The 15153-nt window shown below is 38.9% G+C and overlaps 1 protein-coding gene across 21 annotated transcripts in view; it reads left to right on the top strand.

Moving 5' to 3' along the window:
* Window positions 1-15153, top strand: part of MYCBP2 (MYC binding protein 2) — a 201492-nt gene that overhangs the window by 18155 nt on the left and 168184 nt on the right. For all 21 annotated transcript variants that reach the window (XM_075046016.1, XM_075045994.1, XM_075045995.1 and 18 more), the window contains exon 2: window positions 10051-10126. In XM_075046016.1, coding sequence (XP_074902117.1) covers window positions 10051-10126 — 76 coding nt within the window. The remainder of the gene's footprint in view (window positions 1-10050; window positions 10127-15153) is intronic.

Below are 15153 nucleotides of genomic sequence, written 5' to 3' on the forward strand. Positions count from 1 at the left end.
CAAATGCTTAGCTTCAAAAAACCCCACCCCAAACCAACCAGTAAGCACAAACGTAAAAACAACAGTGAATAAAAGGTAAGGTAGGAGTTCCTCATGACAGGTTCTACACATTATATAGAATTATAAAGTGAATGTGATTCAGCAGTGTCATGCTGTTGGAGCATTTCAGATTTTTTTTTTCCAAATGCGTGACAGATTCTTTTGTGTAGGACATGTGAAGTAATTCTTGACCTTTCCTTTGCACTTCAGGATTGTGGGCCTTATTTTTGTCTCTCTCTTTTTTTTTTTTATTTAATTTTTTTGTTTGTTTTCTCAATAAGGACTAGTTACGAGTATGAAAGAGAGTGAAATTAGATGTCAGTGGTGTAAATGATTTGTGGTTTAGGCTGAAGGAACTGAGACTGCTTAATTGACAGAAGACTTCAAGTCTGAGGAAAAATAAATAAATTCAAGATAGCCATGGAAAAAGAAGAAAATAAACAGATTTTTCTACAATAAAGATGTAAAAAAATAGCATTTAATTGCCATAAAGGTGATTTAGAAAACTCACAAAGAGCTTTCTAGTAGGATTACTTAAGACATGGTGGAAGTGTGATCATTGGCAGTGTTTAATATCTCTACAGGGAAAACACCTGTCAGGAATGAAGTGAAATTTGTCTAGTCTTGTGCTGGACCAGGGAATGGAAAGACTGACCTTTCAGGATCCTTTCCAGATACTGTTTTTAATGATTCTAGAGTACCTTCCACTTGTCAAATTATATTTTTAGGTTGCCTGGAGATATGCACAAGTTTTCCAAACTTCAGTGGTACAAAAAAGTCTTGTTAAAGATCCTGTACACAGTGTCCACATTGATCCATCTGCACAGGAAAACTTGTGATTGTTGCATGTTAGCATGTTCTTTGTCATGCACTTCTTAGTATACTGTTGGGCATTGGTTATATCCAATAAAGTGTGGATCAATTCAAGTGACTGGCTTGTCTTAATACAGGCATATATTTTAAGTGTGGTAAAGTGGTTTTCCTCCCTTGTTCTCATGTTAGCTTTGCATAGTATTGTATGTTTGATTATGCTGACTAATTCTCATAGAAGTCTGCTCTTATGCCTGAATTTGCTGTATGTTTGCTGATCCAGATGGTGAACAGATGAAAAGCTCAGTATGTCTCTACTTGGAATTGTGATCAGAAGCATGGCATGACACCAGGAAAAATGCTAAAGTCATAATGAGAAAAAAAAAAGTACTTTTTCCACAATGTACAAGCACATTTATTGTGCAGTCAGATTTTACTTTAGTATGTAAACAGTGAGGATCACAGAATAGTTGAGATTACAAGGGACCTCTGGAGACTGTCTAGTCCAACCTTCTTGCTCAAAGTAGGATCAACCAGAGCAGGTTGCTCTGAACATTGTCCAGCTGGATTTTGAATATCTTCAAGGATGGAAAATCCATAGCCTCTCAGGGCAACTTGTTTCAGTGTTTGACCGCTCTTAAATGGAACTTCCTGTATTTCACTTTTTCTTCCCCATTGTTTCTCGGCCTATCACTGGATATTGCTCAGAAGAGCCTGGCTCCATCATCTTTACTCTCTCCCATCAGGTATATATCCACATTGAGAAATTACACCACCCCACCCCCAAGTTTTCTGTTTTCCCAGCTAAACAATCTCTGCTTGTTCAGTTTCTACTCATGTGACAGATGCTCCGGTCCCTTAAGCATCTTAGTGGCCCTTCTCAGGACTTGCTCCAGTAAGTGAGTCTCTCTTGTACTGGGCAGCCCAAAACTGGTCACAGTACTCCAGATGTGCTGTTGCCAGTGCTGTGTAGAGTATAAGAGCCAACTCCCTCAACCTGCTGGCAACACTTTTCCTAACCCAGTCCAGAAGGCTGTGTGCCTTCTTTGCTTCAGGGGCAGTGTTACTGGCTCATGTTCAATATGTCCACCATGAGGACCCATAGGTCTTTTTCTGAAAGCCTACTTTCTGGTCAGTCGGCTGACAGTGTGTACAGATGCCTGGGGTTGTTCTTCCACACATGCAGGACTTTGCATTTCCCTTTGTTAAACTTGGTGAGATTACTGGTGGCCTGTTTCTTCAGTCTGTTGAGGTCCCTCTGAATGGCAGCACAACCCTCTGGTTTATCAACAACTCTTCCAAGTTTTGTGCTATCTGCAGACTGGCTTGAAGGCGTGCTGTCCCTTCATTCACAACCCTTTGACCTATCAATTTGGCCTGTTTTCAGTCCATGTTTATCTAGCTTGTACATCATCAGTTTGTGTATGGGAATGTCGCTGACAGTGTCAAAAGCCTTACTAAAGTTGAAGTAAACAAAATCCACTGCTCTCCAGACAGCCTTATCATTGTAGAAGGCTACCAGGTTGGTCAAGCGTGATTTCCTCTTCATAAAACCAAGCTGACTACTAGCTGTCACCATCTTGTCCCTTGTATATTTGGATTCCCCACTCTTCCCTCTTGCTCTTCTTGAAGATAGGAGTGACAGTTGTTTTATTCCAGTTCTCAGGAACCTATGCTAGTCACTCTGACCTTTCAAAGACTGCAAGTGGCCTTGCAGTATCATCCGTAACCTCCCTCAGCACTTGTGGGTGCATTCTGTCAGGTCCCATTGACTTACTTAAATGTTCCCTAACCTGAACTTCCTTCACTGAGGGTAATCACTTAGATTTTCTCTCTGGTGTCAGGGACATGGCATTGCTGAAGGCTAGTTTTACCAGTAAACGTGTAGGTGACCGGTGTCACTTGTGACCAGGCTCTTACTCATTCAGCGTTGGGCTTACATTTTCCTCTAGTCTTCATTTTGCTACTGATACACCTATAGAAGCCAACCTTGTACTTCATGTCCCTTGCCAGATTGAACTCCAGGTCGGCTTTGGCTTTTATAACCCCATCCCTGAACACTCAGACATGTATCTGTGTTTCTCCTGGGTGACGTGACCCTGCTTCCATCTGTTGTATGCTTCCTTTTTGTGCTTGAGCTTTGTCAGGAGCTCCTTGTTCATCTATGCGGGCCTCCTGTCTCCTTTGTTTGACTTCCTGCATGTGTGAATAGACCATTCTTGAGCTTGGAAGTGATCCTTGAAAATCAGCCAGCTCTTCTGCACCCCTTTCTCTCCAGGGGAGAGTGACTCTTCAAAGTAGGTCACTGAACAGGCCAAAGTCTGTTCTTCAGAAGTCTGGGATTGTGATCCTACTTTTGCCTTGCTCCTTTCTTCCAGGTTCCCAAACTTCACCTGCATTGTTACTGCATCTGTGATTGCCCCCAGCCTTCATGCACCTGACTGGGTCTTTGTTTAAGTGTCAAGTCCAACAAAGTGCCTTCCTTCATTGACTCATCAATCACCTGTGTCATGAAATTATCATCCATGAGCTCCAGAAACCTCCTGCGTTGCTTGTGCCCTGCTGTGTTCCTTTCCAGCAGATATGAACATGAACGTCTGTGAATGTGAGGTTTATTGCAGGTCTCATCTACTTCTTCCTGATCAGACTGTGTGCAGCAGACACCCAAAACAATATTGATCTGCTCTCTGATCCTAAACCTTTAGCTCTCAATTGGCTCACCATCAACTGTTTCATATTCTGTCTGAATCACAAAAAGGACAAGGAATATTCAGTTGGTGTTCTGCAACAACTATGATAAAAGTTCTGGTGAAGTTTGGCTGTAGGAAGGTAAAGGAAAACCATCAAACTAAATGGTAGAAATTGAAAATTACTGTGTTTGCTGCTTTCTTTGAAGTATAATTTATACCTCCCAGAGACTACAAGAAAAGAATAATGAAGTCATTTGCATTTTCTGGGCAGTCATTCTATGTTGATACAGCTTTGTTTACTCAAAATAGTCTTTTCTTCTCCATCTCCCTTTTGTAAATAAGTCTGTAGTACTTCAGTTCTCCAGTGGTGACTTGGGAGTAGTGGAGCTTCTGTCTGCTATTGGGTGACAGTAAAGAAAACTCTTTGAAAAATTATGGCAATCAGATATTGTAATACATTTATTCAAAAAGAAAATAATAAAAGCGTATAGATTTTTGCAAGTCAGATACTCCCCTGACAGTTTGTTGGGCAGAACTTAAGGTGGGTCAGGTGGGGCACTGTGCCTCATGTCTAACAAACCGCTTTGGTCCAATTAGTCTTCCTGTAGTCCTGCTGCCTTTATGGCAAACGTGATATTCCATCTCGTAGTGACAACCTCTGGATAATGTGTTTTGTAGTTTGTAGATCCTTTATGGCAATAATATACCTGTACAAAGAAAGCTGCCAAATGGCACTAGTTATTATGTGATTTCTGCACATAAAAATGAGTATTGCTGATCTTCCACTGTTATTCAGTATGGGGGCAGCTGAGTGAAACAGTGGAGGAAACATCACTAAATTACTTTTCAATCAATGTCCATGTGTCAGTACTCGCATTTCATTGCCCTTGAGTAAAGCGTGTTGGTAGATTCAGAGCTTTTTAAGGAACTTGATGCTGTGATGAAAGACCCTAAGACATAAAATAGCTTGCAGTTACGGGCTACTTGACAATTTCAGCTTGGGATTTCAGTTTGGGCTGTTCAGAAGCAAATGCTTGCTGCTGCTCGTCCAACCAAATTGACCACCAGCAGCAATAATCCACCAAGTGGGGCCAACAAAAGAATTATCTGATATCACAAATCTGACAGTGTTTCATTTCAGTGTTACTGAGTGGTTGCTGCCTCTTAAGAGTATTTGCAGTAGCCCTTGAATGCTTAAGCTAACTGTGTAGAGTAAGCACCTGTGGAAACAAAGTAATAGGGTATATTTGTCATTTGTCTGGACACAGCACGACTTTTATAGACCTCTCCTGTCAACAGTATACTTCTTCCTGAAGATGCTTAGCCATCGAACCAGAGCAAGCAAGTTTAGACAAATACACTGAGTCAAAGCCAGCTGGAATTTTTAAAAAAATTAGCATGTGGCTTACTAAATTCACTCATTTTCCAAAAATGTACTCAAAGATTTAATTAACAGTAGAATGACTGGGTCTAATGCTGTACTAGCTACCATGACCTTTGGTAACACATTTCAGACAGAAGCAAAGGTTTTAGCTCAGACAGCAGTTGAATAACACTTTTGTTGTTCCTATTCTGCCTCAGCAACAGAGACAGAATAGTATTTTTTTTTCACTCATCAGTGACACCTTTAGTGTACCGTACAGCCTAGAAGAGCTTATGCAGGTGTGACACTTAACATAAGGTTAACATAATGTTAACCCATATTGAGTAATTCAGTAAAAACATTGAGTGGTGGGACACTCAACACATAAAGCTTCCTTCACAAATTTAAGCTATGAATTGCAATTCAGGACTATTGTGACTTGGAGGGAAGATGTTCTGTTTGCATTTCCTAAGCTCTTCTGAACTGAACATTTCCTCTTCTTCTGAACTGAGAAGGAGCCACGGTGTTGAGACAAATGAAGAGCGTCCCCCTAATAATGCAGCAGATGTTGCATGTACTAGCTAATGCTGCTTCTGGTTTGAGAACAAATAAACTAAGCATGCTTTTACTTTGTTCTACTACAAGTGCCTCAAAGCTGAATAGAAGTTGCAGTCGTGTCATTTAACAGCTACTTTACCTATTTTAAGTTGTCCAGCAATCAGTTGTTGCCCACCCTCCACTTTTCCCCTTTGGTTTGAGACAATTGTTCCATATTCCAGGGTTGAACATTTTAGGTTTTTGCTTTTATTCTCAACAGGTCTTTCTGTGAAGGCTTTAATAGCATCATTCAATCTTTCTTTGGGTCCATTTGCCACAAGTATTTTCTTGTCAAGGTATCTTCATGTTCTGCACTCGTTTGACTTGCATTTCCTTTGTGGTCCAATTCAAAACTGCTAACTTCATCTCAAACTTTACAATGGCTTGAAGCAGTTTGCAGAAAACCTGCCTAAGATTTGCTGATAATCAGTGTTTGGTTTGTGTGAACTAAACAATATAAACAGCTGAGTTAAAGGCTAAAGGCATTCTGCCACTGGAAGCAGATTGTCAGCATAGAGTTTCAGGACCTTTACAAATGACAACTTAAAGCAATTTACAATTGTTAATCAAAAACATAATTAATAATTTAGCTAAAAAGTCAAACCAAGCCGTATCAGGTCTTGTTAATCTTCAGGCAGTAGAAGAGTCAGGCTTATAATTAACACATGTGGTTTCCAACAGGAAATTACTCATAATCTGCTTAACGTTGTTTTTCATGACTATACTTGGCTATATTTTATCCTGTCTGAATATTAAAACCTCTTGGCATAATGTATATAACAGTAGAACTGTGGACAATCATATATATCTTTATATGTTATATGCAGATACATCATAAACTTATTGGTGTTATGCATAGTAATGATAGATTGCTCAGAACTGTTTATAAAATTAGTGTTGATAAGGGTTTTTTAACTTTTTAATTAATCACTTACTAGTTCTGAAGTTTTGTTTGGAAACAGGGGGAAAGCATACTTACCAACAAAAATGTTGGGATTTCAGTATCCCTGAGGTTTTGTTTTAAGAAATAATGTGGATTCTCAACATGGCATTTCTATACCCAGGTTGTTTCCATGTAAAAAAATCATTCAAGCCTAAAACTTGCTGAAGATAATGACTGCTACAGTGAAGTGGAAGTGACTAGGAGAAGTTTATACTTGCAGCATCTTTAATGGTTGGTGTATGAATGAGGGAGATCATAGCACCATGACTTCAAATCTGAAAGAGGAAGTAAGCCCATTGCTGATCTTTCCTGCTTGCTAATTGGAGAAAACATTGTCTAGCTATTATTGACACATGAAGTTAGTCTGCAAAATGGCGGGTTTTTGTCACTTTGGAAATGAGCCCAGTCTTAATGGGGGGTGGGGGTGGTGGGGAAGGCTTAATTTTGGGGGTTTCTAGGTGTATGCATACACACAGAGAAATACATACAGAAATACAGGGACTGGTCCTCTGAAATATTTACAAGATGAAAAAGTGCTTATAATGCTTGCAGACTATAACAAATTTGGAGAGTTTACAAGGTTTTTGGCAAGCAGAATTAAATTTGAAATGTCTTGGCAACTTGAGTTAGTGGCCTTTTTCTTTAAAAAAAAAAAAAAAAGCAATGCCTATCAAGTTGTCTGGTAAGTGCAAATTGTACTGTGTTTAAAAGACATAATTAACAGCACAACTAGATAAAAAGAGTATTGGAAGCTCAGTTTGAAGGTTTGCAGGAAAGTGTTTTCAAGTTACTCTGTGTTACATAGATCTGCCATGCCATATTGTTGTGAAGCTGCCAAATAATACCTGGAATATAGTTAAAAGTGTGACCCTGGAGGCATATGAGGCAATTCTATTTTCTCTTCTCAACAGCAAATAAGTACTGTTTTCAGTTTTGGTCCATGTGGTTTACTTGTGGTATGGACTGAGACAGCCCAGAAGTCCAAAATAAATCAGGACTTTTACACTTGGTTAGGGTGAAAGTTTCATAAAGGGTTATTTGGTCCAGAGAAGAAGATTGAGTGGGCTACAGAATGGAAGGGACTGCACTGTTGTTCATGTTTGACAGCAGAATAATAATAAACTGCATTAAACTCTAATAAGGAAGAACAACTTGTCTAATGTAAGAATAACTAAATAGTGAAATGGACTATGAGGTTTGATTGTAGAAATTTGGACATCAATGGTTTTATGAAATGTCTTCCCCCCAGCTTCATAAATAGGTTGTATACAGTTACATATTGAAACTTTACTGCTGAAGAAACCTTAGGAGGTCATCTAGGTTCTCTTTATAAGCTTTAATTTACTGGGGAGGGCGGGGGGTTCCCCCTCACTGAATCACTTATCTTAACTCTGGGGTAATGGTGGCAGTTCCTTATAAGAAAAGCTGATTTGTTTCTGCAGGAAGTGTCTTGAGGAGGAATGTACCTCCCTCTTTGTTAATAGGTGAACAAGGGAAAGGTGATGAAATTTCTAGCAGGCAGCTTTCTTGGGATACTCTGCAGGGGTTCTTTGAGCTTGTTTTCTGACTGGTGGCTGTTGGTCAAACTTTAGTTTCCAGTTTTTGACTGCTGGACCATGAGACTTGCATACTCTTGCAGTCTGAATGCTGTACAGGAGAGAGTAGTAAGCAACATATTTTTAGTCCCTCAGAATTTTTATTCAGAACAAAGTTGTTTGAATACAATACTAAGATTCTTCTGATTCTCAATCCCTTTCCAATTTGTTACCTGAAAGTGCAGCTTCTGTACTGCCTGTGATGTTCAGATTCCATAGTTTTATTTTTCCAACTAATCATAGAATTGTTTGGGTTGGAAATGACCTTAAAGATCATCTAGTTCCAACCCCCTTGCCGTGGGCAGGAACACCTTCCACTAGACCAGGTTGCTCAAAGCCCCATCCAACCTGGCCTTGAACACTTCCAGGGTTGGGGCATCCACAACGTCTCTGGGCAACCTGTTCCAGTGCCTCACCACCCTCACAGCAAAAAAATTTCTTTCTTACATCTAATCTGACTCTACCCTCTTTCAGTTTAAAGCCATTACCCCTTGTCCTATCACTACATGCCTTTGTAAAAAGTCCCTCTCCAGCTTTCTTGTAGGCCCCCTTTAGGTACTGGAAGGCTGCTATGAGGTGTCCCTGGAGCATTCTCTTCTCCAGGCTGAACAACCCCAACTCTCTAGGCCTGTCTTCAGGAGAGGTAGAAGAGGTGCTCCAGCCCCCTGATCATCTTCATGGCCTTCCTCTGGACTCACTCCATGTCCTTAATTTGGGGGCCCCAGAGCTGAACGCAGTACTCCAGGTGGGTCTCACAAGAGCGGAGTAGAGGGGGAGATCCACCTCTCTCGACCCGCTGGCCACGCTTCTTTTGATGCAGCCCAGGATACGGTTGGCTTTCTGGGTTGCAAATGCATATTGCTGGGTCATGTTGAGCTTCTCGTCAACCAACACCTCCAAGTCCTTCTCAGGGCTGCTCTCAATCCGTTCTCTGCCTGGCCTGTATTTGTGCTTGGGATTTCCCTAACCTATGTGCAGGACCTTGCACTTGGCCTTGTTGAATTTATGAGGTTTGTGCGGGCCTACTTCTCAAGCATGTCAGGGTCCCTCTGGATGGCATCCCTTCCCTCCAGCGCGTTGACCACACCACACATCTGAACAGTAAACTATCTGAGTAATTTTTAAGTGGCACAGAGAAATGTTAGTAGCTGTTGCTTAAAGTCCTGTATAGGATCAGCTGTATGCTGGAGATAACATCTGCCGTTTTTTTGCAGAGAGCTTGTAATCTGAACAGACCAAAGAAATACAGAGTAGGTTAAAAAGCATGCATCTCAAACAGAGTAATCTCAGTGAGGGTGACAAAACAATTGTATATGTGTATATGGTGTCTTTTTCTTTTTTTAACGGAGTAGTAAAATGGAGGAGAAAGAGAATGTGATAGGAATGAAGTGTGGGCAGAAGAGGATTAGAGAAGCATGTGTTAGCTAGAGCTGTAATGTAAAGGGATGGAAATGAAAAGTCTGTAAACTGAGGGTGGCAAAAGTCCAGACAAAAATCTAAAAAGCTTGTGTTCAAAAGTTGCAGTTTCTTCCACCAACTGAATTTTCTGCCAAATTATACATTTTTAAAGCTTCCTTTTTGTCTTGGAGGGCTTGAATGTTTATCTGGTAAAGACTTCACAAAACATATGTGTTCTGTACTAACAGGTTATCTTACTGAGAATTGTCAATAATTCTTGCTTCTAGCATTGGTTGTGGCACCAATGGACTTGTAATAGAAACAGTATTGCAAAACTGTATAAAATATAGGGGGTTTTTTTGTCTGTCCTAACATATATTCTGCTTAAATTGATGACAGTAAAGGCCCTTAATTCAGTGAAGCATTAGGAAAGCATCATTTTAAGTGCTTTATATTCTGATTTATACTCTGAAATTCTGCCTGTGTTGGTTCCCTTTGCTTAGGAGATAATATTTTAGATTTGACATTTTTTTCCCTGCTCATGCTGCTGTTTACCATGGGATGCAGAAGGGCGTTTAATTCTTTTGTTCTCATGGCTTTTCTGCTCTTTTTCAGAAGTAAGAAACTTTTTAGCAAGAAAAAATTGAAAAGGAAACAGAAGACTAAATTGAAAGTAAAAACACGCAACAAGGTAAGTCTGAAACTAACTTTACAGAGTTCTGATCAAAAATTAAAGTAATTTCAATTGAGAGAAATACAAGAAAAATTAAGTGTAACTAGCAATTTGTTTAGAAAAGATAATAAAAGGCTAGTATTGTTTGTTTCCTGTGTTCTACATGACTGTGGATACCAATGTTAACCTTATTCAACTGTTTGCTACTCATGTTCAGCATGAAATAATATGAACAGCATTTTTGGTTCTCCAGTTCCTAAACAGTAAAAGTAGCTAAACATGTTGGTCTTATAGTTAAAATTTAAGGGATGTGTGTCTAGCTAACATGCTAGCTGCAAAGATTTCTGTCCATATTGGCTAAAGGAGGAAGGGAGCATTCAGTGTCAAAGGAATCCAAAGTTACCTCTGAAAATTCCTTCCTAATGGAATAGATGATACTTTCAGCTAATATTTTCTTCTCCTGTAACCCTTGCCCCCATCACTTTAAATGCATTGGGAGTTGCATAGGAGCAGTATAGGAACTTCATAAAAATGTTTACATGTTTACTTGTTGCAGAGAAGTAATCTAGGCAGTAGCCACAGTATTTTAAAATACTGCTCTGCTGCATTCTTTCTCTATTAGAGAGCTATTATTTCTCTGTTTAAGCTAGAGTCTTGGAGGGATTTTCATGAAGGCTTACTGCAGGCACGGAGGCTTCTTCCTAGGTTCCCATTGTAGTCGGTAAAGAGAAAATAGCTCATTTCTGGAATGGTTCTGAAGGAGAGAACCACTGAAATACAAGTGGAAACACTTTCTAGTCAGTTGAATGCCCTTATAATACAAACACACTGTAGATCAAATTGGCCATCTTATCCCTATTTGCCAAACCTTGTGTAGTTACTCTATCTCAAGACAGATGGCTTTAGGAGGGTGGAGGGTGAAGCAAGCCCTATATCTCTTCATTTGGTATTGCCTTTTTGGATACTTATCAGATTGTTCTGCTTATCTCAAGTAGTGCAGCTCCAGACTATGGTATAGAAGGGGCTTATCTTCACTTCTGTTCTCAGTACTGTACAGTGAAATATTTAAGGTCCAAACTGAATTTTTCAGCCCTTTCTTCAGTTGCTATGATATTAGAAGTTTTAGCTTGTTCGCTTCATGATTTTATCAGACCCACTGTCAGCACAGAAAACCAAACTAGAAATTTGAAGAAATTTTGCAGAATGTAGTTAGTCTTTGTGTGTTCCGTCTGGCGTCAGAAACATACGCTTTTAAAACAAGATAACTCGTCAGCTGTGATCATTGTTACTATATAAAGGGAACCTTGTCTTTCTGGAATAGTGGTGCCCTAGTTTAACTGCCAAGTAGGAAGCTAAATCCAGAACTGCTGTTCTTCACAAGCCTGATGGTCAAATGTGCTTCTTGGATTTAGTTGCATTGGATAAATGGATTGGCAGGATCCTTTCTGAATGGCCAAAGGCAACATGAGCATATTAAAGGCTGGTTCTTGTAGTTATAGATTTGGCACTAACTGATCATCTCTGGACCTCATGCCTATGGAGGGTTGTTTTCAAGATTTTTTTCTTAGATTTAAAACAGCTTCTACTTGATGCATTAAGTGAGATTTATCTGCCTTTGAAAGGCATAATGGGTTTTGTGTGTCTTTTACTGATGTCTCTATTCTACACAGTGTTTGAGGCAGGCCAGGGTTGACCAGCAGAGCATTGGTGTTTGTTCCGAGTCACTGAGGTGCAGAAAGACACTCCACCTTATTCCTGCATGATAGCAGGAAATTTTGTATTTCCTGAAAAATGTAGCTGAAAAGGGAAAGATAAAATCAGCTTCATATCTTTAGATTATCAAACTTTGTTTACTGACAAAGTGGGTTTGTTTTGTTTTCGATTGTTTCCTTGTTTTTTTGTTGTTGGTTTGCTGTTTTTTTTTCCCCCACCATATGCTTTTCAATGCATCCCCATGCTTACCAGTGCAGAATAAGCACTATGATAATTTTTGTACTGGAATGTCTGAAAACAGATGTGCATATTGTCAGGAAAATGTGAGTTTCCATTTGAAGCCTTATAATAGGGCAGATTGAAAAGTCCATCACTACTGGACATACTGAGCAGGAGAGCTTGAGTGCATCAGTTTATTTTTTAAGAAGCAGGGCCTTTTAGTCTGAACAGAGATGGGAGCTTTCTCTTAATATGCTTGGTAGAGGCAGGGAGGGCCTTAAATTAAGAATAAGCTGAAGGAACCCAAAAATTTGTTGTTTATGTCCTGCACTTACTGAAAATGATAATTGTGTAATTGAAGAGCAGAGAACATTAAAATAAAAAATCATTGTTGAACAACTGGAAGAAAATTACTTCCACCATTTAAGCATTAAATGTTATAACATTTTAAGTATAAAACATTAATTGGTTTTTAATGCAGCCCAGTAGTTTGAGCCTTATTCTGTTTCTAAGCTGGGGTCATGTTATGATCACTTGTATTTGAACTACCGTTAACTTTTGGTTTTGTGGTTTAGTATCTTTTTTTAAACAGATGTATAAAAGTTTTCCATGTTGGTGCAGTGCGTTTTGGCTTTAGAAATTCAGTGCTGAATAGAGTGACTTTTACATAGGAAAAAAAAATAATATATTATTAGGTGTGGGTGTGGCACCTTGGATTCCATCCGCCCGCCTTTTTTTTTTTTGGCAACAATTATCACTAGAAAATTGTAGGCTGTGTTAACTTATCTCAACCCTATGAATGTTGCTGCTTCCCCTCCCTCTCCCCTTTTTACCCCCTGGAGTTTTCCCACTCTACTGTTAACTCATAAAAGTGCTGTTTAGGACACTTAGCTGAGAGACTGGATGGAAAGCTAGAGTTCACCATCTTCTATTCTCTTAACGTTATCTGAAGAATACTGAAAAATTGGAGTCTGCCAGAGACAAAAGAATGTACTTGCAATGATTGGCATCCACCTGCTTACTTTATGCAGATGTTTTAAACTATAACTTGTTTAGCTTTATACAAGTGGAAGAAATAAAACCTTGGGAAAGGACAGTTCATGTACCAGACAAATTTATTGTAAGCTAATTATTAGATGTATAAGGTGGATCAACTGGGATAAATATTTGTCTCATTAAAAACACATGTAGCTTCTCAAATAATTTGGCAGTGTTTTCAATGACTTTTGTATTATTTGGTGTTTCAGCTTTAAGAGGGTATCCCTTTCTAAGAGATGTTTGAATTGTTCACAGTAGAATTTGGGGAGGTTCTGTGCTCTGTGTTATGCAGAGGTTAGATCAGATGGTTATTATAGACTTACCTATATTTACCAACAGATTAACTTTCCTCTTCTAGATTATAGTCTATTTCCATCACATCTGAGAATAAACCATTATTGCAGTCATCTGGTTCAAGAGGAAGGAAATAAATTGGTCAGAAAATAAGCTATTTATGGATTTTGTCTTTCGGGAAAACAGTTTGTTTAGGTGTGAAACAAGTGTAAAGGAGACCAGAGGGTTTTGGTTTTCCCACTTTTTTCCTTGAGTATACTGGAACATTACAAAAGTCTAACTGAGAAGAGCACTTGTGAGTCTGGTTGCTCTATTTTGTGAACCAAACCTGTGCCCTTTAACCTCTCCTACATAATGTATCCTTCCATTTAGCAAGGACTATGTATTTACAAGGACAAGTCACACATCAGCCTATGGGCATTTGCGCTTCAGTTTTTCTCTTGTAAGATAGTCTCTTATCTTTTAGAAAAAAAGTAACACATGAAATAAAGTTTTACCTTCATGTATTAAACCTATATTCATGATTCTTATATTGGCATTGCAATTTCTCAGACTTGCATTTAGATTTCATTATTCAGTAGTTCAGGATTGAATTGTTCTTTCTTCAGTATTTTTTAAAACTTAAAGGCTTTTCTAATTTTATCTTAAATGTTTGGAGAACATTATCTGCTTCTGTTTTGTCTACCTAAAATACAGAAAACTTTTGTGAGGGATTTAATTAGGTTTATTGCCTTTACAAATTCTCTGTAAAAGATGCCTTAGTCCTTCTGGCCATTGAGATGACCTTTCATCACTGTTACCTCACCTTGTATGGTTTCAGTTGAGAATCTCCTTTTTGAAGTTTAATATTGCACAGTTTGTAAGAATGATGTCATGTTTAAAAATTGCTCTTCCTTTCCACCAAAATTTAATTTTAGATGTTCTGTCTAACACAAATAAATTTTTCCAGCACTCAAGGCAGAAGATGTGACAAACACTGAGTATCTCTTTAGTAAGACTGTACAGGTGGTAGTGCGAATCTCTTATTATTGGGAAGTTTGTATGGCTGTGTACAAGTGACCTAATGCCGTGGCTCTCATTAGTTGCAGAAAAGGGAACTTCCAGTTGATGATGGGATGAACTTCAGTCCCAGTCTCCTAACTTGATCAGTTCATCTCACCTCAGTGAAGTTAGAAATCTGTTGTAATCTGGAAAGGAAGAAACTTGCCTCATAGGGAAATAAACTTCTGATGTCTGTTTTGAATACTTTCTACTACCACTGTTGAAAAAAAGAAAAAAAGGTTAAAAAAAAGAAAGCTGCTCACTGAGTGAGCATTTGCATTAGGGGGGCAGAACGTTTTCCTGTTTCGGGTTTGTGGGTTTGTTGTTCTTTTTTTCCAGCTCCATCTCTGCCTTTTGTAAAAGAAAACTAAGAAAGTGATGCTTATACAACCTGCTCATATATACCTCCACTTTTGAACAGATGTTTGTTTTGAAGACCTGGAAACTACAAATATTATAGTTAAAGCCCTTCAGAGACTTGAGCAAATTGATCACGAATAAATTGTCAGTGTTTTTTACCTTACCATGAAGTTTGTGGGGGGGGAGAGAGAGAACAACATGATGATTGGAAGTTCTGTTCCTACTCTCCAACCAGAAACAATGTGTCTTGTCATTCAGCACCTTTCTTTTGCCTTGAGACATGCTAAGCATTTGTATGCTTATACATTTAATGTTAATTGAGGTTTTTTCCCCCTCAAATGAAAGACAGTAAACAGTGAAAGTCATAATTATCCTTAAAT

The sequence above is a fragment of the Buteo buteo genome, chromosome 14 (assembly GCF_964188355.1).
Source record: "Buteo buteo chromosome 14, bButBut1.hap1.1, whole genome shotgun sequence".
NCBI classification, from domain to species: Eukaryota; Metazoa; Chordata; class Aves; order Accipitriformes; family Accipitridae; genus Buteo; species Buteo buteo.